The sequence below is a fragment of the Thamnophis sirtalis genome, unplaced genomic scaffold (assembly GCF_051295495.1).
Source record: "Thamnophis sirtalis isolate CommonGarterSnake01/CBP01778 unplaced genomic scaffold, rThaSir2_p1.2 scaffold_1, whole genome shotgun sequence".
Lineage (NCBI taxonomy): Eukaryota > Metazoa > Chordata > Lepidosauria > Squamata > Natricidae > Thamnophis > Thamnophis sirtalis.
This window is the reverse complement of record NW_028261381.1, coordinates 176,512,888-176,540,475: the sequence shown is the minus strand read 5'-3', so window position 1 is coordinate 176,540,475 and position 27,588 is coordinate 176,512,888. Positions and strand designations below refer to the sequence as shown.

Below are 27,588 nucleotides of genomic sequence, written 5' to 3'. Positions count from 1 at the left end.
GCACGGAGAGAGGAGAGAAGGCGGGAACAGCGCAGGATGACCCAACGGCTCGAGAGTGCCTCAGCCTCTTCACAAGGCACACCCAAGGACTGAGCTTTAAGGAGACGCTGTGGGGAGGGGCATTTGTCGGGAACGAACGCTGAATTCATGGGAGTTTTGTGTACCATTGCCGATATTTGGAGTTTCTTGGAGTTGTTGCTTAATTTCTTGCTTCCTGGGTTGCCTTGTCCCTTTGCTTCCTGGAGTCATTTGACATTTCCTTGCCCAGCTAGATTTGTTTTGCAGCTGTTGTGGCCTCCAGCATTTTGCTGGACTACTTGCAGCCAGAGGATTCTGGAGGGGTGTGTGTGTGTGTATTTTCAATAACTTTGCTCTGGGACTTGCCATAACATGGGGGAAAGTTGGCGCAATGAAGGGGCGATTTGAACTATCAGCTGTGTTCCAGTGGTGGGATACGATCGGTATGCCCCGGTACAGGCGTAGCGGTGCCTGCTGGGAGCACCAGGAACCGTTCCAGTACAGTGCTCTGGAGGGCCCCGCCCATCCGCCCTCCTTACCTGTAGTTGAGCCAATCAGTGCTTTTGTGCACGGAGCGTACGGCACCTGTGTGACGCTCCACCAAGCAGCTGGAGCGTCGCAGGTGGTTAAGTATGCATGTGCGCGCTGCCCGTGTGCACATGGTGGACGCCGGGCCCCGTTGCAGTGTACCGGTTGCAGCGGGATGCGGAACCCACCACTGCTGTGTTCTCTCTGTGCCTTTGCCCCAGGACATCACACAACGGTTCTCTATCGGCTGGTTTTTAAATAAATAAATGAATAAAACAAAACCCCAAAGTTAAAATGCTTCTTTAGTACACATCTTCCACTTCCACTTCACGTTTTGTTACCACCGGTTCTCCCCGCGCATGTACTTGCTTCACACGGACATGCTTTGCAGGTGCATGTGCCATGCGCCCGGCCTCAAAAACATGCCTAACTAGGACGGCATAGAGCTGGGGCAGGTGGGCAGGCCCAGCCATGATTTCCGCTACTGGTTTGGGCAAACTAGTCCGAACCGGCTGAATACCTCTTCTGTCCATGTGCCTTGGAAGCAGGAATTCTTAAGGGCTGGAAAGGCGACTACGAAGGAGGTGCTCTGTCAGCGGAGGTGACAACCAGCTTCAGGAAAAGACAAAATAAATGTGTGCAAGGAAAGGAAGGATTAGATGTGGCGTTAGAAGAAGGGAAGGCTCAGTGGCTCAGACGCGGAGCTTGTGGATCAGAAAGGTCAGCGGTTCGAATCCCTAGTGCCGCATAACGGAGTGAGCTCCCGTTACTTGTCCCAGCTTCTGCCAACCTAGCAGTTGGAAAGCACGTAAAAAATGCAAGTAGAAAAAATAGGAACCACCTTTGGGTGGGAAGGGAACAGCGTTCGATGTTTAGTCATGCCAGCCACATGACCACGGAGACGTCTTCGGACAGCGCTGGCTCTTCGGCTTTGAAACGGAGATGAGCACCGCCCCCTAGAGCCAGGAACAACTAGCACATAGGTGCAAGGGGAACCTTTACCTGGCTGACCGAAGCTTTAAGCTGTCTCTTAAAAGACAAGCAACGTTTTCAAAAAGAAATCTGACGTTGTTTATTCATTGCTCAAAGGAGCGATTAGACTGTCCCACTCAAGAGACAATCCCTGGTTTCAAAGAGAGGGCGAGACTTTCTAAATATTTTGGGATCCCGAGGAAAGGCCTCCAAAGCAGGATAGTTCAAAGGAACGGAAGAAGCCAGCAGGATCGCAAAGCACTGTGCGACGATACAAGTTTGATAAATACATTAAATAAAATTGAAAACCTGGATAGAAAGAATTTCTCTCCCCACCCTTCCGCCCAGGACTGCCTCAACCTCTATCCCCAGTAAGACCAGCGGCTCCCAGTAAAACCTGGTGTTAGATTCAGCCCCACCCAAAGATGAAGCCAAATTCACTCAAGGAAGCATCGCGAGATGGGTGTTTTTTTTCTCTCTTTTTTTTTTTTTACAAAAAGTTTTACTTGCGGACCACCGAAAAAAAACCACCTGTTCCCCAACACGGAAATTAAAATACACAAACTTAAGGAAACGGCCTCTTGCGACCCGTCGGAAGTCCAAAACAACAGGGCAGAAGAAGATAGACTCCCCCCCCCACTCCCCACTTCCCGGTGAAAGGTAAAATCTTAAGCTGGTTTTAAACAAATCTGGGTTTGTTTAAAAGCAAACCTATGGCACGCGTGGCGGAAGTGGCATGCACAGCCATCTCTCCAGGCAGGCGAGCTGTCACCCCGTTGATCTTCCAGGTTCTGGTGCGCTGGCCGGCTTGTCGTCACCCACGAGAGCGCCATAAACTGGAAGAGCAGCCGCCAGTAAATGATTTCCGGTTTCTGGCACGCGGAATGGCCAGCTGGTCATTCGTGCATGTGTGCGTGCCAGAAACCGGAGGACCATGTGCCGGTGCGCATGCACCGCTGGAAACCGGAAGATCATCTTCCTGGCATGCGCATCGGGCAGCTGCTCTTCCGGTTTCCAACACACACACACACACACATTCCCGTTTCGGCACTCGGTGCCGAAAAGGTTCGCCAACACTATTCTGAAGGCTCGTGGCAATTCTGCCCCTGCCACCCCAGCTTAATTGGGGAAGCGCTGCCATTCTTCACCCGTCTCTTACGTGCCTTTGGGTAGCCACAATTCAACAGAGACACCCCCTCCTAAAATCCTTGCAATGTTGGGAAACGTTTTAAGATTTTTCTGGAACGCCCCCTCCCCCTCCCCAGATTGCTTTCTAGACCCCAGGAATCCTGGTTAATTCTCGACCAAAGATGGGCTGTCCTAGAGGAGCTGAGTTAGAGAGTCATACCCCTCTGGGGTTGAGGATCACGTTTGCAGAAACTCAACATCCATGAGAATAGATCTTCCCCCTGACCCTCTGCAGCAGGAATTCTCTTTCGGGGGGAGAACGATTTCCAGATCATCTCCAAAGTTTGGGGTTCTCAAGGAAGCATCAGCCAGCAAGAGGGGGGGAAGGGGGTGCCTCTGGTGTGCCGACAGCCCCTCTGCTGAGTCTGCATTTCATACGCGTCCCGTCTTCAGGTGAAGGAACGTGAAAGTTGTCCGCATGCACAATTTTTTTATCTCCATGCGGGGTTACGAGCAGAAGCGTTGTATGACGGAACATGTAATTTTGGGAACAATTCAATGAGGTCGAAGGGTTTTCTGGCCCCTGGAAAGGTGGATAGGAGGTATCTAAGATGGGTTGACTTGACCTAGAGATGACCTTCTCCCACTTGGCCAGAAAGTGCCATTAGCGGATTCCGCAGTCTTCTTCTCCACCCTGCAGCTTCTCCAGCTCCACCGAACGGACCAGCTCTTGGACAAACTTCATCTCGGAGGCCATCTGCTTGGCCAGGGCCTCGTAGCGGTTCTCCAGCTTCCGGAGGTGCCGTTTCAGCCGGTTAGCCGCCAGCGAGGTGCTCTTGGCCTCTTCCTGAGCTTGCCGCTTGAGGGTCTCCGTCTTCTGCATCTCCTGCTGGATTTGACGGAGGTCCTGGCTGATGGCCTGGTTCTCCTCCTTGTACCACAACTCCTTCTCCTCGTAGATGGACCGCAGGGCTTCGATGTCCTCCCGGAAGGACTTCTTACTCTGCTGCAGCTCCCGCAGGCTCTCCTCGGCCACCGCCACCTCCTCCATGACTTTGGAGAAGCGTTCGAAGTTGATGTAGGTGTTATTGGGCGGCATACTGGAGTGAGACTTGATGGTGTACTCCTTCAGCCGCGTGGTCTTCAGGCGCCGTCGCTCCGGTTTCTTGCCGTTGTCTTCGTTGCGGACGTTCCGCCTCTTGATCACCTGATTTTTAGAAAAAGGGGGGAGGGTTAAATCTCAGGATTAGTGGACTTGTTCATCCCTCTTCCTCCCCTACCACCATCAGGATCTCGGCAACCGTTTTCTGAGAAGCTCCACTGCAGGTAGTCCTCGACCTACGACCACAATTGTACCCTAAATTTCTGTTCCGTTTCGTTGCTAAGCGAGACATTTCTTAAGTGAATTTCCCCCCCATTTTACGAGCTTCCTGACCACAGTTGTGAAGTGAATCACGGCAGTTGTTAAGTGAGTCACATGGTTGTTGTGAATCTGGCTTCCCTGTTGACTCTGCTGGTCAGAAGGTCGCAAAAGGGGATCAGTCCTCATAAATATGAATCAGTGGCCAAGTGTCTGAATTTTGATCATGTGACCGTGGGGATGCCGCAAAAGTCGTAAATGTGACCCATAAAGTTGGAGGGGGCCTAGGAGATCAAAGAGCTGGAAGGGAGCTGGGAGGTCATAGATTCCTATGGCTAGAAGGGATCTGGGAAGTCAGAGACTCATAGGGCTGGAAGAGACTCGGGGGGGGGGGGAATCATAGACTCTAGGGCTGGAAGGGACTCAGTGGGGGGATCATAGACTCATAGGACTGGAAGGGGCTCGGGGGGGATCACAGACTCATAGGGCTTGAAAGGGCTCGGGGGGGGATCACAGACTCATAGGGCTGGAAGGGGCTCGGCGAGGTATCATAGACTCATAGGACTGGAAGGGACCTGGGAGATCACAGAATCATAGATTCATAAGTTGGGGGAAACAATCTTAAACATCAACACTTATTTGAACAACTTAAGTTTTTACCTTGATCCATGGATGCTCCAAGCTTTGCTCAATTGTCATCCGTTTCCTGCAATCATTAAAAGGAGCAACAGTCAAATCTAGGATCGATGCAAAACATACAGAAAAACAGGGGAGCGAAATTGCACTGTTACAGTGGATCTTTCCAAACTTCAGCACCCTTCTGGATCTCAGACCCTCATCCTTCAGGACTATTTTGGGAATATTGCCTGCACACAGTCACCTTCTCAGGAGAAGAGGGGAGAAAACCCAGCCCAAACTTTGGTGTGGCTTCCTTGTTCTGCTCCCAATTTATATATTCAGCTTTAGAGATGTTTAAAAAAAAAGACCCTTGAAGGCCACACAGGATGGACTCTGTAATACTTGAAACATGGGTTTTTGTAGTACCATTGCATGAACTTAGGTCCTGATTTGGCCATCAACTTTATACTGAAGTCTTCCAAGACTGGGTAGATACAATTAGTCCTTGAGTTATGACCGCAATTGAGCCTGCCCATTATGGTCACAAATCATGATACAGGTAGTTCTCGACGTAAGTTCACTTAGTGATCAAAGTTACAACAGCACTGAAAACTATTTTTCCACACTTACGACCATTGCGGCACCCCCGTAGTCATGTGTTTTACATTCCAAATTATAACTGCAAATGGCTGCAAAATGAATGGTCATAAGTTGAGAATTACCAGTATCTTTTGATATTGGTTCTTCTGTTGGATTCCGAGAAGGTCTTCTTCAAATTAAAAATCTCCCACCCTTCCTCACCTCATTCGCCCCCTCCCCACCCCTGCCTCTTACTTGGGATCCTTGACAAGCAGCCTTCGAATGAAATCCTTGGCCAGTTCGCTGGTGTTGCTGAAGTATTCCTCATCAAAGTCATAATTCACAGCTGAAATGTTGGTCAGGGTCTCCTGCTTCGTTTCCCCCAAGAAGGGAGAGGCACCGCTCAGGCTGGAAAAGGAAAGGTCCCGTGTCATTTTTAAACCCAGAGGCTCTTGCGACTTGGCAATGAGAAGCCTCATGCCCAGGCCACTTTGAGCAGGGAATGGGACAACTCGCCACAGCCAACTTGCTTGCGGCCAACTCACCATGGCCAATTCGCCAAGGCCAACTTGCCACAGCCAACTCACCATGGACAACTCACCATGGACAACTCACCATGGACCCATGGACAAATCACCATGACCAACTCACCATTAACAACTCATCATGGACAACTCACCATGTTCAACTCACCATGAACAACTCACCATGAACAACTAATCATGCACAACTCACCATGGATAACTCGCCATGGACAATTCACCATGGACAACTCACCATGAACAACTAATCATGCACAACTCACCATGGACAACTCACCATGAACAATTCACCATGGACAACTCACCATGGACAACTCACCATGGACCCATGGACAAATCACCATGACCAACTCACCATTAACAACTCATCATGGACAAATCACCATGACCAACTCACCATGAACAACTCACCATGAACAACTAATCATGCACAACTCACCATGGATAACTCGCCATGGACAATTCACCATGGACAACTCACCATGAACAACTAATCATGCACAACTCACCATGGACAACTCACCATGAACAATTCACCATGGACAACTCACCATGACCAACTCACCACGGACAACTCACCATGGACAATTCGGCATGGCCAACTCGCCATGACCAACTAATCATGCACAACTCACCATGGACAATTCGGCATGGCCAACTCACTATGGCCAACTCACCATGGACAACTAATCATGCATAACTCACCATGGATAACTCACCATGGACAATTCACCATGGACAACTCACCATGAACAACTAATCATGCACAACTCACCATGGACAACTCACCATGAACAACTCACCATGGACAATTCACCATGGGCAACTCACCATGACCAACTCGCCACGGACAACTCACCATGGACAATTTGGCATGGCCAACTCACTATGGACAATTCACTATGGACAACTCACCATGGACAACTCGCCATGGACAACTAATCATGCACAACTCACCATGGATAACTCGACGCAGCCAATTCACCATGGACAATTGCCACAGGACAACTCGCTACGGGACAATTTAGTAAATCTATTTCATTATTTAAAATAAATAAAAAATTATTTTAATTTTTGCCATTCACGTTTCATTCTGTCCCTCCTTTTACATCCTTTCTTTAATGAATCTATTCCACCATTTCTTTGATAGTAGGGTAATTCTTGTCCCGCAGCGAGTTAGCTGTGGCGAGTTGGCCATGGTGATGGCCATGACGAGTTGGCTGTGGTGAATTGTCCTAGACCCATTTGAACAAGGCAACCCCCAAGGCCAGCATCTCGACGGAGATCAGGAAGCAAGAAGCGTCAAACAAGGGGTGGATTCTTCTGATAAGGGAAGGGTTCTAAACATGCTACTCTAGAATGCAGAATTATGGGGATGAAAGCTGGTCTAGACTAACATTTCTCAATCCTGGCAAATTTTAAGATGGCTGGCCTTCAACTCCCAGAATTCCAGAGGGCCTTTCAATCCAAAGAAGCCAAGGGAGAACCTCCCATCTCTAGGACCAAGGCTTCAGGAACACCTTCGGACCCCCAGCAACATTTTCGGGGAAGAATCTTGAGCAAGTAAAGGAAGTTCCCACCCACCCACCCACTCACCCACCCCATTGCCCGAACCCTAGCAAACAAGTCATTGAGTTCAAAATACTCACAGGATGTAAGTGATGACCCCGATACTCCTAAGGGAGAAAAAAGAAAGAAGGAAACTTTTATTACACTGGAGAATGGAAACTGTACTCTTTGTCTCTATCTCTGTCTCGCTCTCTGTCTCTCTCCTCCTCCCTCCCTCCCTCTCCCTCGCTGTCTCTCTTTCTATGTCTGTCTGTCTCTCTCCCCCCCCTCCCTCCCTCCCTCCATCTTTGTCTCTCTCTGTCTCTCTCTCTCTCTGTGTCTCTGTGTGTGTCTGATCTCTATATCATCTCTATTTCTCTATCATCTCTATCGCTATCATATCCTATCTTTCTCATCTCTATCATCTCATTCGCTCTATCATTTCTCTCTATCATCCCTATCTATCAATTCCCTCATTCTCTCTCTCATCTCTATTTATCATCAGAAAAAATTAGTTCCTTTTCATGTAGCTCCTGGAAAACCCCTTTCATAAAGGTTAAATGAGCTAACATATCTCCACCTCTCAGAAGACGTGCCCTAAACAGTTTGCGGCTAAGATACATGTGTGCACCTACAGTGTCACCCACATAAATCCTCTCCAAATTCTCCCAACATCTTGCAGCAGAAGTTTCTCCACGAATATGAACTAAACGTTGGTCATTCAGTGTTAGACCAATAATGCACAACGCCCGTTCGTTGCATCGCTGAAAATCTGCTATTTTCTTGGCATCATCATCGTTATCTGGATTCCAAGCAGTTACATCCAGTAGATTCTGTACAGCAGTGTTTCTCAACCTTGGCAATTTGAAGATGTCCGGACTTCAACTCCCAGAATTCCCCAGCCAGCATTCGCTGGCTGGGGAATTCTGGGAGTTGAAGTCCAGACATCTTCAAGTTGCCAAGGTTGAGAAACACTGCTGTACAGCATCCCATAAAACCTCCCTACGCAGGAGTAGACTGCATTTCATAGACCAGGAAACATAGTTTGTTCCATCTAACCGGGTTATCATAGATAGGCTTGTTGATGGGTCGCTCACCATCTTCTCCAGGATAGTAACAATCACTTAATAAACAGTTGTCTGTATGCGGTATTGCGTATCAACACCAACTCTCTTTTAGCTACATCTGGTACACTCTGGGTCCATATTGCTCTATTATCTCTAACATCTCTTATCTCTCTATCTATAATCTCTATCATTTTCTCTATCGGCATCATCTCTTTCATCTACCTCCCTATCATCTCGATCATCTATCTGTCTGTTGTCTGTCTTATCATCTGTATCTATCATCTCTACTGATCTATTGATCAATCTGTATCTGTCCAATTCAGGTCTTGCTCATCTCACTCTCAGAGGGACTCAAGGCTTTTACAGATAATCATCCATCCATCAACCTTCACAACCCCAGAAACTGACTCCCCCCCCCCCCTCACACTCCCCAGAAGCTGAAAGCAAAGCTAAGCTTCCAAGAAACCAAGCAAGGATGGTTGAACTTGGCCAGTGGCAATCTGGTCAATTCCCAACATGCACCCAACATTTGATGGGAGTTCAGAAAACACAGTTGTGTCTACTGGTGTCAAATGGAAACTGTGCAGTGGCCTTCAGACCTCGAGCCTAGATATTACTTCCTGTATGGGCCGGATAAGAAATAGAAGCTTACGTCACTCACCACATATCAGCCTCAAGGCCCAAAGGTTCATAATTCACTATTTCTGGAGCTGTGGAAAGAAGGGCAGGAAGGAAGGATGGGATGGATGAGAATGAATGAATGAATGAATGAGGAAGGGAGGAAAGAAGGTATAGATGGATGAGAAGAAAGGGAAGGAAGGAAAGAAGGGATAGATGGATGAGAATGAATGAAGGCGGGAGGGAGGAATAGATGGATGAGAAAGAAGGAGGGAGGGAGGAAGGGGAATGAATGAGCGGGAAGGAGGGAGGAAGGAAGGGATAGATGGATAAGGAAGGAAGGGATGGATGAGAATGAATGCATGAATGAATCAATGAATGAGGGAGGGAGGAAAGAAGGAATAGATGGATGAGAAGAAAGGAAGGAAAGGGATAGATGAATAAGAATGAATGAATGAATGAATGAATGAATGAATGAATGAATGAATGAATGCGGGGGGAGGGAGAAATAGATGGATGAGAAAGGAAGGAGAATGAATGAGGGAGGGAGGAAAGAAGGGACAGATGGATGAGAAGAAAGAAAGCAAGGAGAGAAGGAAGGGATTGATGGAGAATGAATGAAGGAGGGAGAGAGGGGGAGGAAGAAGATATAGTTGGATGAGAAAGGAAGGGAGGGAGGGAGGAAGGGAGGGAGGGAGGGAGGGAGGGAGGGAAGGAAGGAAGGAAGGAAGGAAGGAAGGAAGGAAGGAAGGAAGGAAGGAAGGAAGGAAGGAAGGAAGGAAGGAAGGAAGGAAGGAAGACTTTATTAATCATTTTCTTCCACCTGTAAAAATTGCTCCATAAATCTTCCACATGCCAGCATTTCCATCCCAATCCTCTTGTTTGGCAACCTTCCCTCCTCTGCACCTACCTACAAATTCTGGAGTGCCGAAGATGTTTTTGAATTCATTTCCCGTCTCAATCTTGTGAGCAATGCCAAAATCAATCAGTTTGATCCGGGGACTGGGGACGTTCTTGTCAAGGAGCATGATGTTTTCAGGCTGTGAAAGGGCAGGAAGAAAAAGAGACACGTGAGTCCATGAAGCAACGGAAGACCTGATGTTAAATCGAGATGTTAAAATTCTTGAGGATTCCAGGGCAAAATCAGCAGCATTGACAGGCGTGTGATTTTTTTCCCTTGATTCGGCTGTTATTCGGTGTGTGATTGTTTGTCTGAATTGGCATTCCCCCCCATTCTGACAAAAGCTTCCATCAACAGTGACAGGGCAAAAGCCACTTGTCTATAAACAGACAGCAAACCTCATTCCCTTTTACCACTGATGATGTTACCAATCAGCTGGGACTTGGGAGGCAGAGAATAGATAGGGGCGTGGCCAGCCAGAGGTGATATTTGCCGGTACAACGAATTACTCAAAGTTTCTGATACCGGTTCTCCAGACCTGGTCAGAACCTGCTGAATACCACCTCTGCTCTCAGTCCTCCTCCTCTCCATAAACCTCACTCCCTTCTAGCACTGATGATGTTACCTAATTGGGTCACGAAACGCCTGCAAAAAAACAAGCAGGTTCCGAAAGCACCAAGGATCTCAGTCAGTGGTGGGATGCCAATTTATTTACTACCGGTTCTGTGGGCGTGGCTTGGTGGGCGTGGCATGGCATGGCTTGGTAGGCGTGGCGTGGCTTGGCAGGAGTGGCAGGGGAAGGATCCTGCAAAATCCCCATTTCCTCCCAATCAGCTGGGACTTGGAAGGCAGAGAATAGATGGGGGCGTGGCCAGCCAGAGGTGGTATTTACCGGTTCTCCGAACTACTCAAACTTTCCGCTACCAGTTCTCCAGACCTGGTCAGAACCTGCTGAATACCAACTTCTGCTCTCAGTCCTCCTCCTCTCCATAAACCTCACTCCCTTCTAGCACTGATGAGGTTACCTAAGTGGGTCATGAAACATCTGCAAGAAAGCCACCAAGATCAGAGAGCACGAAGGACTACCCAAACCCTCCCCCTCCGTATATAGATAGATAGATAGATAGATAGATAGATAGATAGATAGATAGAGATAGACAGACAGATAGACAGACAGACAGACAGACAGACAGACAGACATTATTGAAGTTGCTTGTACTGCTTTAAGACTACTGTTTATATATTAATATAGATAGAACAAGCTAAGTTAAGGAATCATTTAAAAGGGAAAGATATTGGATGTTAATTTGGGATAACATGTATAAGATATTAAAAGAACAAGATAAAATTGTAAAAGGGATGGTGAATATCACAACAACAGCACTGAGATCCGGGAAAAAGACAATTGTAAACCCAGCGACAAATCCAGCGGCAAAAGTATTGATTGCTTCTCCAGCATCCCAAAGGTCAACCGAAGAAATGACTACAATGGAAAAACCAAATGTTGGATCGAATATTGAAAATGTGCAGACATATATAGAACTGTGTATAAAGGTGTGTAAATATAGAAGCAAAATATTATATACATGTACAGGTGTGATGACATAACAATGTTGATGTAATGACTGTAAGGTGTTGTAGAAGGGAAAAAAATAATTTAAAAAAATCTGCCAAAAAGAAAAGAAAAGAAAAGAAAACTACCAAGCTCAGAGAGCACCAAGGACCCCACAATTCTGTTCCTCCTCCTCCTCCTCCTCTCCACAAGCCCTATTCCCTTCTAATACTGATGATATTACCTAGTTGGGTCGTGAAAGGCATTCAAGGAAACCACCAAGCTCAGAGAGCACCAAGGACCCCACAATTCTGTTCTTCCTCCTCCTCCTCCTCCTCCTCCTCCTCCTCCTCCTCCTCCTCCTCCTCCTCCTCCTCCTCCTCCTCCTCCTCTCCACAAGCCCTATTCCCTTCTAATACTGATGATATTACCTAGTTGGGTCATGAAAGGCATTCAAGGAAACCACCAAGGACCCCACAGAGCAGGAGATTAAAAGCATAGAAAACTGACAGTAGAAAAAGATCTAGCGGTCCATCAAATCTACCCTTTGAGGGTTTTTATATTTATATTTCATTTTTTTAAAAAATTTGTCAGATGACAGACAATTTATCCCAAGCATTTTTAAACTCGGTTACTGACGAATGACCTACTGTTGGAAGTTACTTCCATGTTTCCACTATGCTCTTCCTGTGAAGTCATACCTTCTGACATTATTTCTCTTTTTTAATAAAAAGCTTTTGTTTTCGTTTTCAAATATAAACATTTCATCTTTCCTTAAACAGTGTGTCGCCTGGGTACAAGTAATTTACAAAATCATTTACATTGATATTAATTTTCTAATCTTAGAATTAATTGAGCATAATAAAACCTGTTTGTTTTTTTCCTCTTAACGTATCTCCTAATAAAACTGTAATAATTGCATTAAACATAATAGCCATCATCATAATAGTAGCAATTATCATATTGTTTATATTTCTATCTTATTTTCTACTGTTTTTAATCTCCTTTTATTCCCAACATCCTTTTCCACCCCCCCTCTAACCATTGATAAAATAATCCCCATATCATATAAAATTCAGTTTGTTCTTTCCCCTTAAAATTGCCAAGGTTGATTTATTCATTTCTGCACATTCTAATATTTTCCTAATCACCAATAGGAATCTCTTCCACTTTTCCAGAGTTGTGCAAATACTATTCCGGCTGCGGTTAGTACGTGAGTAATTAGATATTATTACAGATATTAAACTGTAAGATTCAGGTGAAATCCCCAACAGAAATATTTCTGGTTTTAGATCAATGTGCTGCTTTATCACCTTTTCCAATCGTGTATGTATTTTTGTCCAATATTTTTTGGCTTCTACACATGTCCACCACATATGATAATAAGACCCCTGACATTATTTTGCAACTCTTCCTCAATCTCCCCCATTACCCAGTGCCGATTCTCATCATGACTTTAAGAGGTCTTCTCTAGAATCCAGAAAGTGCCTTTTCCTGACCACTTTCCAGAAAAAGACTGAAGTCCCCCAGATTTATTTATTTATTTATTTATTTATTTATTTATTTATTAGACTTATATACCGCTTCATAGGGCTTTCAGCCCTCTCTAAGCGGTTTACAGATTTTTTTTTAGCAAATTGAGTCAGCAAATTGCCCCCACAGTCTGGGTCCTCATTTCACCCACCTCGGAAGGATGGAAGGCTGAGTCAACCTTGAGCCGGTGAGATTAGAACCGCTGAACTGGAGATAACAGTCAGCTGAAGTGACCTGCAGTACTGCACCCTAACCACTGCGCCACCTCAGCTCCTCACCACAGATGAGACAACACTGGAGTTTTTTCTACGAAGCCCCCTGTTTTTTTAGTCGTTCGATTATTTATTATCATTAGAGGTGGTATTCAGCGAGTTCAGATTGGTTCAGCCGAACTGGTAGCACCACCCCAGGTCCAAAATTTCCTATGGAACCTTGTTTTCGATGCCGTGTGCATGCCACGCGAGAGAGCAAAGCACATGTGCAGAAGGTGTGTGGAAGTCACGCACACATGCGATGTGAAGGTGTGAGCTTGCACGCTCACAGTTGCAAGCCAGTGGTAAACCTAAGTGAATCCACAAAGAAGAAGAGGGAGCCAAACTATTCTCCAAGGCACCTGAGGGCAGAACAAGAAGCAATGGGTGGAAACTAATCAAGGAGAGAAGCAACTTAGAACTGAGGAGTAAATTTCCTGACAGAACGATTAATCAGTGGAACAGAAGTTCCCTCCAGAAGTTGTGAATGCCCCAACACTGGAAGTCTTTAAGAGGATGTTGGATAGCCATTTGTCTGGAACGGTATAGGGTTTCCTGCCTAGGCAGGGGGTTGGACTAGAAGACCTCCAAGGTCCCTTCCAACTCTGCTATTGTATTGTAAGAGCAACAAAGAGGATTAGGGGACTGGAGGCTGAAACATATGAAGAATGGTTGCAGGAACTGGGTATGTCTAGTTTAATAGAAAGAAGGACTAAGGGAGACATGATAGCAGAGTTCCAATATCTCAGGGTTTGCCACAAAGAAGAGGGAGTCAAACTATTCTCCAAGGCACCTGAGGGTAGAACAAGAAGCAACGGGTGGAAACTAATCAAGGAGAGAAGCAACTTAGAACTGAGGAGGAATTTCCTGACAGTTAGAACAATGAATCAGTGGAACAGAAGTTGCCTCCAGAAGTTGTGAATGCCCCAACACTGGAAGTCTTTAAGAAGATGTTAGATAGCCATTTGTCTGAAACGGTATAGGGTTTCCTGCCTAGGGAGGGGGTGGACTAGAAGACCTCCAAGGTCCCTTCCAACTCTGCTATTGTATTTATTTGTATTTAATCCCACCGCTGACTATCATTATTATTTGGAGATAGGAAACGAAGGGTCTCACCTTCAGGTCGAAATGGGCAATGTGTTTGGAGTGGAGGTAATGGACTCCGTCCAAGATCTGTTTCAGGAACTGGGTGGCCTCTTCCTCCGTCAGGGATTCCTTCTCCGCTAGGAAATCAAACAGCTCCCCGCCGGAGACCAATTCCAGAATCAGCACCACGTCCGTCTTGTTCTCGAAAATATCGTGGAGGGTGATGATGTTGGGGTGCTGGATCTCCCGCAGGATGTTGACTTCCCGCTGGATCTCTTCGCGGCTCACCCCTCGGCGGCTTGACGACAGGCGCCGTTTCTTGATGAACTTTGCCGCATATTCCAGGCCCGTTTTTTTCTCACGGCACTTCCGCACGATCGCGAACTGGCCACTGGAGGCGGAAGGGAGAGAAAGAGCTTGTAAAAATCATCCTTGACTGACAGCCTGTGATGACCCAGGGCACAGCACAGAAGTAACACAGGCAGCTGGCAGTTAAAACCGCCCCCTTTATTGCTCCAAATTTCCCCAAACCCTCTCATCTTTCTGGCAAGTTCCAGAACGAAGTGATTTCTCTCTCTCTCTCTCCCTCTCTCCCTCTCTCTCCATCCTCCTCTCTCTCCCTCTCCCTCCCTCTCTCTCCATCCCTCCCTCCCACTCTCTCTCCCTCCCTCTTCAACCCTCCCACTCTCTCTCCCTCCCTCCCACTCTCTCTCCCTCCCTCTTCAACCCTCCCTTCCACTCTCTCTCCCTCTTCATCCCTCCCTCCCACTCTCTCCCTCCCTCCCTCCCTCCCACTCCCCCTCTCTCTTGCCATCCCTCCCTCCCTCTCTCCATCCTGAGCCGCCCTGAGTCTTCCGAGAGTGGGCGGCATACAAGTTAATTAAATAAATAAATAAATAAATCCCTCCCTCTCTCTCTTAATCCCTCCCCCTCTCTCTCTCCCTCCCTCTCTCTTTCTCTCTCTCTCTCCATCCCTCCCTCCCCTCTCTCTCCTTCCCTCTCCCTCCCTCCCTCCCTCCCTCCCCCTCTCTCTCATACTCACACACACACACCTCAAACAAACAGCAAATAATTCCTATCCCCCATCTCCTCCCACTTATGACTGCAGGACTGTAACTTTGTTGCTTGTGTTCTTAGGATTTATATTGATATTGTTTCCTGATTACTTATTTCATTAAGTGTTGCACCTTGTGATTCTTAGCGAATGTATCTTGCCTTTTTATGTACGCTGAGAGCATCTGCACCAAAGACAAATTCCTTGTGTGTCCAATCACACTTAGACAATCAAGAATTCTATTCTATTCCTACTCTATTCCTATTCCTATTCCTATTCTATCCTATCCCAATGCTGTGAGCACCATGGCTGCAAAGCAAGAAATCCAGCATGGCAAGTCAAGGATTACAGAAATCAAAGGAGCAAGGCAAGTATCCAAAAATCCAGAAAGAATACAAGGAATCCAGGAAATTTCAAACTTGGTGGGCATTCAACACTCCATGAATTCAGTGTTTGTTCCCGACAAATGCCCCTCCCCAAAGCATCTCCTTAAGTCTCAGTCCCCTGGTGCGCCTTGTGAAGAGGGGCGGAGTGTTCTCCTCCCAAGTAGCAATAGCAATAGCAGTTAGACTTATATACCGCTTCATAGGGCTTTCAGACCTCTCTAAGCGGTTTACAGAGTCAGCATATCGCCCCCAACAACAATCCGGGTCCTCATTTTACCCACCTCGGAAGGATGGAAGGCTGAGTCAACCCTGAGCCGGTGAGATTAGAACCGCTGAACTGCAGAACTGCAGTCAGCTGAAGTAGCCTGCAGTGCTGCATTTAACCACTGCGCCACCTCGGCTCTAGTAGCCGGATCATTGCTGTTCTCGCCTTCTCTCCACTCTCCATGCTCAGGGATCAGGAGGGGGTGGTCCTTGCTCCTTGCTCTCTCGTTCTCTTTCTTGTTCCCTCTCTCTCGTTCCCTCTCTCTCTCGTTCTCTCTTGTTCTCTCTCTCTTGTTCTCTCTTTCTCTCTCTCGTTCTCTCTTGTTCTCTCTCTCTCGTTCTCTCTCTCTCTCTAGTTCTCTCTCTCTCGTTCTCTCGTTCTCTCGTTCTCTCTCTCTCTCTCTCTCTCTCTCTCATGTTCACTACTTAGCCTCTCTTGGTCATCCTGCCCCCATTCCTCCCTGCCTACAAGCCTTCTTAATCCTGAAAAACCCTGGCTTGACTGGCCCTGCTCATCCCCATTTGCCAACAAAGCCACCCCCTCAATCTTTGTCTGCTCCAGTTCCAGCTCTTCTCCCCCCACCCACTCGCAGATTCAGGCTCCAATGGGGACATAACACGGCCTCTCAGCTGCCACCATATCCTGCTGCTATGCGGGGGGAAGGGGAAGGAAGAAATGCTTGGGCAAGCGGAAGTAAGCGCTGTATATCCTTGAGAAGCTGCCTCAAGGTCACCCAGCTAGAAGAATGGAAGGGCTGCCTACGAAACTACATAGGGACACACCAGTTAGGAAAACTTCTTGCCTCAATCTGATTGGTTACATGGAGGCTGGACAATTAGAGATAGTTAAGGGAGGGGAAAGTAGAACTTAGGGATTTTGGTGCAATCTGCAGCAGGTATGTTAATAAGATACAAGTATTCAATGTAATATGACTTCACATGTATACTGTTTTTCTATAATTTCTCTGTAATAAGTTAATAGGATAAGTTAAGTACACTGACATATAGTGGAAATACACCAAGGGGAGGAGGAGAGGGATAGAAGAAAGAGGGGTAGAGAGGGACGGGAGAGAGGATGGGAGGGTGGGTGAGAAGGAAGGGAGGGAGTGGATCGGGAGAGAGGAGTGATAGAGGGGGAGAGGAAGTAGGGTAGAAGAGGAGGATGGAGGGAAGATAGAAAGTTGGAGGAGGATGGAAGAAAGAGGTGTATGGAGAGGGGAAGAGGTATATTAGGTTTGTAGTTTGGGGGGTATTGTTGACAAGAGGAATTGCTGCAATTATTGTTTAATGTTGTATGGTGCCGGCTATGCGCAGTATATATGTGAGTGTATGAAAATGATAAAATGGAAAATAAAAACTTTTAAACCTTAAAAATAAAATAAGATACAAGTATTTGCAGCTCCGTGAGGGTTACTACATCCAGTAACTAAGACTTCAGCTCTGAAATGAAGTAGAGGCTCTGTTCAGATCACTTCCTGCTCACTCTGGTCTTTATTCTCTTGAGCTTGCAAACTGAGAGTTAGCCTAAAGGATTGCCGTAAGAGCATTTCACAGCATTTAACACACATTATCTAAGTAAAAGTTACAACAGCCTTTAGACACAGACTCAAAAGTACGATGGAACTTATTGTTCCTATGTTGTTTTTAAGTTATGAGTTTGTTTCTGTTGATGTGCTTATGTGTATAAAATAATTTTAGATATATGTTACATTATCGCCCCATGATGTTCCAAACACCAAGCCCATTTCTCTCCAGTTCATTGTTGTGAACAATTCGTTGTTGTGAACAATGAACTTATGTCCTGTATTTTAAACTAGTTCACAACGAGTTCACTGTGGCTGGTTCAAATGCCAGGTAGTCCTCAGTTTATGGCCATTTGTTTAATGACAGTTTGAATTTACGACAGCATCGGATAAAGCGATTTCAGAATCAGCCTCAAAGGAACAATCTCAAATACCAACCATTTGTGGCCAGCAACAGAGCAGCGAAGAAAGATTGCAGGCAGTCCTCGACTTACGACCACAGTCGGGCCCAAAATTTCTGTTGCTAAGCAAGACAGTTGTTAAGTGTGCTTTTCATTTGACGCCCTTTCTTGCCCCTTGCTAAGTGAACCACTGCAGTTCTTAAGTTAGTAACTCAGTTGTTAAGTGAATCTGTCTTCCCCCATTGACTTTGCTTGTCAGAAGGTCGCAAAATGACTCCGGGACACTGCAACCGTCATAACTATGAGTCATTGCCAAGCACCTGAATTCTGATCACACGACCACAAAGATGCTGCAATGGTCATAAGTGTGAAAACCAAGCCGTAAGTCAGCATTATAACTTCAGTCATTAAAAGAACTGTTACAGGTTGAAGATTATTCTGTATTTGGACAAATTCTTTGATATATTTTCCCATCAGGATTCCGAGGGATCCATTAGCTTTTCAATTAATTTTCCTTTTCGGCTCCAGAGGCAAGGGTCCCATCAACCTCATTGTCAAAAGTTTTGTGACAAGAAAACTGACATGTTGTAAAACTGTTTTCTACAATAGTTTTGCAACCACAAAACTGACTTATTGTAAAGGTTTTATAATACTTTTGTTTCAAGAAAACGGACATATTGTAAAGGTTTTCTACAATAGTTTTGCGACAAGAAAACTGACATATTTTAAAGCTTTTCTACAATAGTTTTGTAAAACGGCTTTAAAATAGTTTTGAGACAAGAAAACTGACATATTGTAAAACGGTTTTGCAATAGTTTTGCAACAAGGAAACAGATATACAATAGCTTTGAAACAAGAAAACTGACATATTGTAAAACAGTTTTACAATAGTTTTGCAACAAGAAAACAGATATACAATAGTTTTGTGACAAGAAAACTGACATATTGTAAAACGGTTTTAAAATAGTTTTAAGACAAGAAAACTGACATATGGTAAAGGTTTTCTACTACAGTTTTGTGACAAGAAAACGGGCATATTGTAAAATTATTTTAAAAGTTTTAAGACCAGAAAATTGACATATTGTAAAGGTTTTCTACAATCGTTTTGTAAAACGGTTTTAAAATAGTTTTGAGACAAGAAAACTGATGTATTGTAAAACAGTTTTCTACAATAGTTTTGCAACAAGAAAACAGACGTATTGTAAAAGCTTTCGACAACAGTTTTGTGACAAGACAACTGACATACTGTAAAACGGTTTTAAAATAGTTTTGCGACGGAGAAAACTGACATATTGTAAAAGCTTTCAACAACAGTTTTGTGACAAGACAACTGACATACTGTAAAACGGTTTTAAAATAGTTTTGGGACGGGGAAAACTGACATATTGTAAAAGGGGCAAATCCTTTGAAGGAAAGCCACAGGCATGGATGGGGGACATTTAAATATGGGTTGTTATTTACATTTTTCGACAGTGAGATCATGCCGGCTGGCTGCAGGGTTTCCATATAAGGCTGTAGCTATACAATCCCCTCCGAATAGAAATTCCACACTCCTTCCAGCTCTGTAACCGGCAGAAAATAGAAATAACTCGACGCCACTAATTCTACATTCCTTCATTTTTAAGGAAAATAATTTTGGTTGGAAATACGGGACGTGTTCGACCCACGACCACAACTGAGACCGGAATTCCTGTCGCTAAGCGAGATAACTGTTGAGCCCCATTTTACGACCTTTCTTGCCATATTGGTTAAAGGGAATCGCCTCAGTTGTTAAGTGAGTCACAGGTTGTTAAGCAAATCGGGCTTCCCCGTTGACGTTGCTTGTCGGGCGGTCGCAAAGGGGATCACGTAACCTCGGGACACGTCATAAATATGAATCAGTTGCCAAGCATCTGAATTTTTGATCAGGTGATTACGGGGATGATGCCACGGGCTCTTCCTTCAATCATGAGATACAGGTAAGTCCTCGACTTACGACCACAACAGAATCCAAAGTTTATGTTGATAAGCGAGCCGGTTCTCCAGAGAGTTTTGCCCAATTTTACAAACTTTCTTGCCATCCTTGTGAAGCGAATCGCTGAAGTTGTTAAATGAGGAATATGGTCGTTAAGCGAATCTGGCACCCCCCCCGTGGATTCTGCTTGTCGGACGGCCGCCAACGTGGATCATGTTACCCTGGGACACTGCAACCGTCATAAATACAAGCCAAAATTCAAAATCTGAATTTTGATCGCGTGAAACATTTGATCGCGTAAATGTGAAACACGGTCGTCGGTCCCTTTTTTCGGCTCTGTTGTAACATTGGGCACTAAGCGGACGTAAATCGAGGACTGTCTGTAATTCAGAATTTATTTCCCCTAATCTGGAGAAAGATTTCGCCGCCTCTTGAACCCGAAATTGCGACAGGGATGGGTGCTCAGAACAGGAACGAGGAACGAATCTCATCCCCAACGAAACCTTCTTTCCACACAACTCAGGAAAGTGTGTCTCAACCCTCTGGGTTACACAAAGATGACTCACACAGGATGCGTAGGTCACACAATTTTCCCCGCTGTGAACGACGCGCTAAAATAGCTACTTCCCTCAGCGCCGAACCTTTTCACTTAAAAGAAATTTCATTAGGAAATTATAGCTGGCAAAGGCTCGTTTAGGGAGATCTCAGAGGAGAATATGCAGGCTGTCCTTGACTTATGGCCGTTCACTTAGTGGCCATTTGTGAAGTGACAACGGCATGGAGGGAAAATGTGACTTTTGACGGGTTTTCACCATCCTCGTGGCCGCCGGATCAGAATTGGGATGTTTGGCATGTATTTGGTGTAGGATTTCCTGCCTAAGCAGGGGGTTGGACTAGAAGACCTCCAAGGTCCCTTCCAGCTCGATTCTATTCTATTCTATTCCTCTATATTTATTTCTATTTCTCTCTATTTCTATTATTTCTATATTTCTATTAATTCTTTTATTTTTATTCTATTTCTATTATTTCTATTTCTATTTCTACTATTTCTCTTGCTACTTCTTCTATTGCTATTTCTTAATTCTTAATTCTATACCTGTCCTGGGATCATGTAATCCCTATTTGTTTACCTTCCTAACTAGCTTCTGATAAAAGTCAACAAGGGGCGAGAGGGAGGTCAGATTAGCTTAATGACCAAAGGATTCACTTAACAACTGAAGTGATTCACTCAACAACCGTGATCATAAAACGGGGCATTGAACACGGTCTTGCTTAGCAATGGAGATCTTTGTGCCGAGACTGTCATTGGTCTGAAATGGTGCGGTGTCTTCTTGCTTGAGCAGGGGGGTGGACTAGAAGACCTCCAAGGTTCCCCTCAGCTCTGATTCTGATCAATTGAGGTTGTATGTTGAGGACAACTTTGTCAATGAAACCACAGCCAGCAATTTCCCAGTTTATCCCCCCCAAAAACTCTTTTTGGAGATTTATAACCTGCATCCAATCCTTTTCCTCCCACAGTAAAACCATTTATCATCCATTCAGAGTTACAACGGGGCTGGGAAAAGTGACTTATGACTGATCCTCGCACTTACGACCAACACAGCAGGTGATCAACGTTTGAGTGCTTAGCAACCGGTATGTGCTTTATGACGGTTGCAATATCCCAGAGGTCATGGGCAAAGTCAGATTCACTTAACGACCATGTGATTTTCTTAACAACTGCAGTGAGTCGCTTATTACGTGAGGCAAAAAAGTTGCAGAATTCAGCAGGACTCGCTTTAATGGCCACCAAAATTCAGGGTGATTCGCTTAACAACCGCCAACATTCAGCGTGACTTGCTTAAAACTTCCAAAATTGTATGACTTGCTTAATAGCTGCCAAAATTCAGTGCGACTCACTTAACAATGGCCAGAATTCAGTGTGACTCGCTTAACAACATTCAATGTAACTGGCTTAACAACTGCCAAAATTCAGTGTGATTCACTTAACAATGCCCAAAATTCAGGGTGACTCGCTTAACAGCTAGCAAAGTTCAGTGTGACTCTCTTAACAACTGCCAGAATTAAGCATGACTCGCTTTATCGCCTTGACTCATTTAACAACCATCACAAAAATTATGCTCTGGATTGCGGTCACAAATCAAAAACTACTCGCTGAGAGAACTCCTTCCTAAGTTACCAGAGATGCCCGCAAAATTAGAAAATTCCACCCATGTGAATGATAACAATGTCACATCATCAGAAAACCAAGGTTTTATGTATGTATATAGGCACGCAACGTCACAACGCATCTCTTTCAAAGTTTGAAGCATCCGTCACAATCACACTACGCTGCTTCTGTAATCTGCAACACAAACACACACATACACACAGACAGACAAACCATAGATACTTCAGCCCAGTTGCTAACCTTGATATCAAGGATTCTATCAATGGATGTTAAACTTTGACTCCTACAGATAGTCCTCAACTTACAACAGTTGCACTTACGACTGTTGAGCATCCCCGCGGTTATGTGATTTCCCCCTTTGGCAACTTTCTGACAAGCAAATTCAACGTGGGGAAGTCAGTTTCATTTAACGACCATGTGACTAACTTAACAACTGCAGGGATTCACTTAACAAGGATGGAAAGAATTGTCATAAAACGGGGCAAAACTCACTCAACAAATGTCTCACCTAGCAACAGAAATTTGAGGCTCAATTGTGGTCGTAAGTCAAGGAGTACCTGTATTTTATGTTTACTTTTTACTTGCTTTTCACTTCTGTCGTCAACCACTTTTGGCGGACGGGAAAAACAGTTAAAAAAAAAAACATTTATAATACATCTCAGAGATCACAGATTAACAAAGTTGGAAGGGACCTTGTAGGTCATCTAGCCCAACCCCCCCTCCACCCAATCTCAGCTTGAAAGAAACTGACAGCCAAGAGTTTATGTTTAACACCCGATGAATTTAAAAGTCCAAAAAGCTTTTGGGGTCTTCTTGTTAAAAAGGTATCAGAAAAAACTGCCCTATAATTCAACGGCCTTTTACTGTAATTTTTCAGAGTATAAGACGCACCAAGATTTTGAAGAGGAATTTTTTTTTTAAAAAAAAAAGTTTTTGCACTCTGCAAACCTCCCAAAAACGGCCCTTTCTTCGGGAAAACAGGCTCATTTTTTTTTTTAAAAAAAGGGCACAAATAGTCCTTAGGAGGCTTGTAAAGTTTTCCGGGGGGGGGGGCAAAAAACGAGAAAAAAACGGGCATTAGGAAGCTTATAGAGTGCTCCAGGGGGCTGGAGGCAAAATTGAGCAAAAAAACGGGCCTTTTTCACTCATTTCTGCCCTCCCCCGTCCCCAAGAGCACCCTGAAAGCCTCCAAAAGGCTCTGCGCTGTCATTTTGGTGAAGGGAGCGGGGCTTCAGGGGGCAAAAAATGCTGTATTCAGTGTATAAGACGCACCCAGGTTTTCAGCCTCTTTTCTGAGGGGAAAAGGTGCATCTTATACTCCGAAAAGTACGGCACTTTCACAAGCTTGCCTTTTAAACCAAAGAAAAGGAGATTATACACATTAAATACCTAGGTGTATCTACCCACACCCCAAAAGGCTGGTTTTTGATGACTACACATGGATGCGTAGTTCTTGGCATAAATCAGGTGTGGTTTTGCCACTGCCAATCCGGTACATCCGGTTTAACAGTCCCTCGAGTTGCGGATAATATCCAAGAATACCCAGAAGTAACCCTCTTTTTAAGTTTTCCAGAAATTAATTAAGATCGAATCAAATGAACCAAGATCAAATCTTGCTCTGAGATCGCCTTGACGCTTAAGTACCGCTTTGTAAAGCCTTAGTAAGGCCACACCTGGAATACCGCATCCAGTTCTTGGCCACCACGTTGCCGAAAAGATGTCGAAACTTTGGAATAAGTGCAGAGAAAAGCAACTAAGATGATCAAAGGCCTGGAGAATAAACCACACGAAGAAGAACGGTCGCAGGATTTGGGTTCGGCCAATCTAGAGAAAATAAGGACTAAGGGGGGAATACGAGAGCATCTTCCAAACTTTGAGGGGTTGCCACAAAGGGAGGGGGGTCAACTTATTTCCCAAAGCACCTGAGGACAAGAAACAACAGGTGGAAACTCATCAAGGAGAGAAGCAACCTGGAATTGAGGAGAATCTTCCTAACAGGGAGGACCATGAACCAGCGGAACTGCCTGCCTCCAGAAGTTGTGGGTTCTCCATCATTGGAGGTTTTTAAGAAGAGACTGTGGACAGTCACCTGCCTGCAATAGCAATAGCAGTTAGACTTATATACCGCTTCATAGGGCTTTCAGCCCTCTCTAAGCGGTTTACAGAGTCAGCATATCGCCCCCACAGTCCGGGTCCTCATTTCACCCACCTCGGAAGGATGGAAGGCTGAGTCAACCTTGAGCCGGTGAGATTAGAACCGCTGAACTGCAGATAACAGTCAGCTGAAGTGGCCTGCAGTACTGCGCCCTAACCACTGCGCCACCTCGGCTCTTCTCAATGATCTAGGGTCTTCTGCTTGTGGAAAGGGTTGGACTAGAAGACCTCCAAGGCCCCTTCCACCTCTATTCTGAAGGATTGACTCCTGGAGATTCCACACACACACAGGTTGTTTTTTGGTACTTATGACGCCCGCGGAGGAGTGACGTTCCGTTTCTTAGGTGGCTTTCAAAAAACATGGCCTTCCAAACCCAGATTAGAACCTATTAGACCAAATATGCTAAACGTATAACTCACCTGCCCAGTTCTTCCTCCATGTCATAGTGGTCTTCGACCCTTTCCTGGCGGAAAGTGGACATCCTGGCTTGAAGTGCCTCCCCCACCTCAATTTCTGATGTTCCTGCTGTCGAGGTGGCACCAAGACCTGGGATGGAGATAAGGTGGTAGAGCGTTCTTATCTGTGTTCTCCATTCACAACCTGTTCTCAGAAACCGTCCGCCACCCCTACCAGGAGTGGTGAGGAGATATGGCCCACTGTTCTGACTGAGGCTTCCCGAGAGCAAGAAGGAAACTCCTTGTCCCGGCCAAAAACCCTTTTATGGGTTCTGCTCATTCACATCCAGCAAAGTCTTTCGAGGGAGGATTTACGATCACAGACCTTATCTGGCTTGGAGAGCTGCCAGGCCGATCTCTGCAGAACTTGGCCAGGAGCCTCGGAGAGTCACAAACCAATTAATTGAATGAATGATCTCCTGCAAGCTCCACTCCCCTTTTGCTCCTCTTTTATTCCCTCTGGAAAGGGCCATTCACCGTCCACCTGCGGCCTTACTCCCATGTCAACCTTTATTCTTTAGCTGTTCCCTTCGTCTGGCAACTCGGCGCATGTGAACACTGGGAACAGGCTCCAGTTGTTCTTCTGCCCCACTGATGTCTGACTCTGAAGGCAGCTGATAACTGTCAGAGGGCCCTGGCCCTCTCTCTGCTTCCGACACAGAGCCCTCCTCAGAGCCTTCCCCAGACTCCAGGACTGGCCCAGGTTCCTCCCCAACCTCCTCACTGTCCGAATCTGCTGTCAGCTCTGCTGGTCACTGGCGGGCCACAACACCCACCGGGTCAGGATGGGAGACTAAGATGCAATCAAAAAATCTACTTGTCATTTATGACCAGGAAAATCTTCAATCACCACATTGTGGCAGCCATCTTGATTCCATCGACCATAACCGAGCTACTCTTGATTCCATCGACCATAACCGAGCTACTCTTGGCTGCTGAAATTGTCCTGGGTCTTCCAAGATGTCCGAAACATCTTCACGACATCTCCTAGCTTCTTCTACACCAGTATTTCTCAACCTTGGTCGCTTTAAGATAGTTGGGCTTCAACTCCCAGAATTCACTGCTGAATGCTGGGGGGTTCTGGGAATTGAAGTCCACACATCTTTATAGTAACCAAGGTTGGGAAGCATGGTTCTACTCCGTTCTCCCGCTTCTCAGATTTCATCCTCCAGAAGATCTTCCCTAGAGGATGCCTCTTCCCCCCCCCCCACTGCATTTTCTAGGACAAAAACCCCCTTTGGCTCAAATCAATCATCCCCTCACTCGAATTTCCGGCCATTATCTTTTAATCCCCCTGTGGGCAAGATAACAAGATAATCAGCTTCCAATTATCTGATGCATTTGTCCAGATCTCAGCAAATGACCCCCCTCCTCAAATAGCAATTGCCTCTTTCCAGACCCCCTGCTGTTCCTTCAACATTCCAAAGGCCCTTTCTTTCTTTCTTTCTTTCTTTCTTTCTTTCTTTCTTTCTTTCTTTCTTTCTTTCTCTCTCTCTCTCTCTTTCCTTCCTTCCCTCTTCATTTCCTTCCTTCCCCTCCCCTTCCTTTCCTCTCCATTTCCTTGCTCCTTCTCCACTTCCTTCTTCTCTCCCTCCCTTCCTCACTCCACAGCCCCCTCCCCATATCCCCCCCCCCCCGCCTTCCTCCCTGCTGCCATTTCCTCTCCCTCACCCTCCACCTGGTCTCTCCCAGGCTTAATGTGCCCCCATTACACACCCCAATTTCATAATTAACAAGCCACAAACATCACAACCCCTCCCCAATTGCCAGGCCCCTCCATTGGCCCCATGGGCCAGACCTACCACCCCTTCCCCCACTCCCACCCCTTACTTTCTCCCCCATCCATTCCCCCTTCCCTCCCCTTCTGTCTCTCCCTCCCCACCCCATCCCAGATTTTGCTAGAGTCCAAGCCTGTCCCCAAGTTAGCTCCCCCCCACCCATCTCTTTAGCCCCCCTCCCCAATTGTCAGGCCCCTCCATTGGCCCCATGAGCCAGCCCTCCCACCCCCTTCCCCTTCCATGACTCCTAACCCCCTTCCTCCTTTCTCCCCTAACCCCCTTCCTCCTTTCTCCACTCTCCTCCCCCTTGTGTTGCCCCCCACCCCAATCTCTGCTAGAGTCCCCCCCTCCCTTCCTTCTAGCCCCCCTCCCCAATTGCCAGGCATCTGGTTGGCCCCATAGGCCAGCCCTACCAGCCCTCCCACACCCTCTGCTTTCTCCCCCACCCTCTCCCCCTTCCCTCCTCTTCTGTCTCGCCCCCTCCCACCCCAGATTTTAGCAGACCCCCAATCAGCTCCCTCTCAACCTTCCCTCTAGCCTAGCCCCCCTTCCCCAATTGCCATGCCCTTCCGTTGGCCCCATAGGCCAGCCCTACCCCCCCTACCCCGGCCCCAAACCCCCTGCTTTCCCCCTTCTCACCCCTCCCCCTTTGAACCTCGCCCCCCGCCCCAATTCGGCCCCGCTGCCCCCGTCTCGGCCACCCTCTCCCCTCCAAAGCCGCCCTTCCCCGCCCCCCCTCCACCCCTTTCCCCCGGGGTCTCCCCCCCCTTTCCTGCCCGCCTCCCCTTTAAGCCCCCGACACCCCCGACCCACCTGGCAGGCGGGGCCGCGCCTGGGGGCAACGAGAGAGAGAGAAGGAGGCGCGTTCTCGTCGCCGCCGCCGCCGCTCCTCGCATTCCAGCAGACAACCTTCCGCCCCGTCCTGGGGAAGGCGGAGCAGCGCCGCCTCCCATTGGCTAAAGCGCGGAGGTGACGTCACCGGCGGGGTCTGCCGCAACGTTCCACGGCTTTCCCCGGGCCTTTGAAGTCCGCGTGACGTCACGGGATCTCCCCCTCCCCTTTCTTTATTTTTATCAATGGTAACTTCGCGAAGGCTCTTTTTCCAGATGGGAAGAGGGTCTCGCATCTTGTCCGAGAGGAGGACTCC

At 46.5% G+C, this 27,588-nt stretch overlaps 1 protein-coding gene across 1 annotated transcript; it reads right to left on the bottom strand.

Annotated features, from left to right (window-relative positions):
• Positions 1-1,593: 1,593 nt before the first annotated feature.
• Positions 1,594-27,380, bottom strand: DAPK3 (death associated protein kinase 3). Its single transcript, XM_087703389.1, has 9 exons — positions 27,255-27,380; positions 24,628-24,754; positions 14,332-14,692; positions 9,889-10,018; positions 9,022-9,070; positions 7,395-7,421; positions 5,459-5,611; positions 4,667-4,712; positions 1,594-3,853 (listed from the first exon to the last, which is right to left on the bottom strand). The coding sequence occupies exons 2-9, from the start codon at positions 24,687-24,689 to the stop codon at positions 3,311-3,313; spliced, it is 1,371 nt and encodes a 456-aa protein (XP_087559515.1). The 5' UTR covers positions 24,690-24,754; positions 27,255-27,380; the 3' UTR covers positions 1,594-3,310.
• Positions 27,381-27,588: the final 208 nt, after the last annotated feature.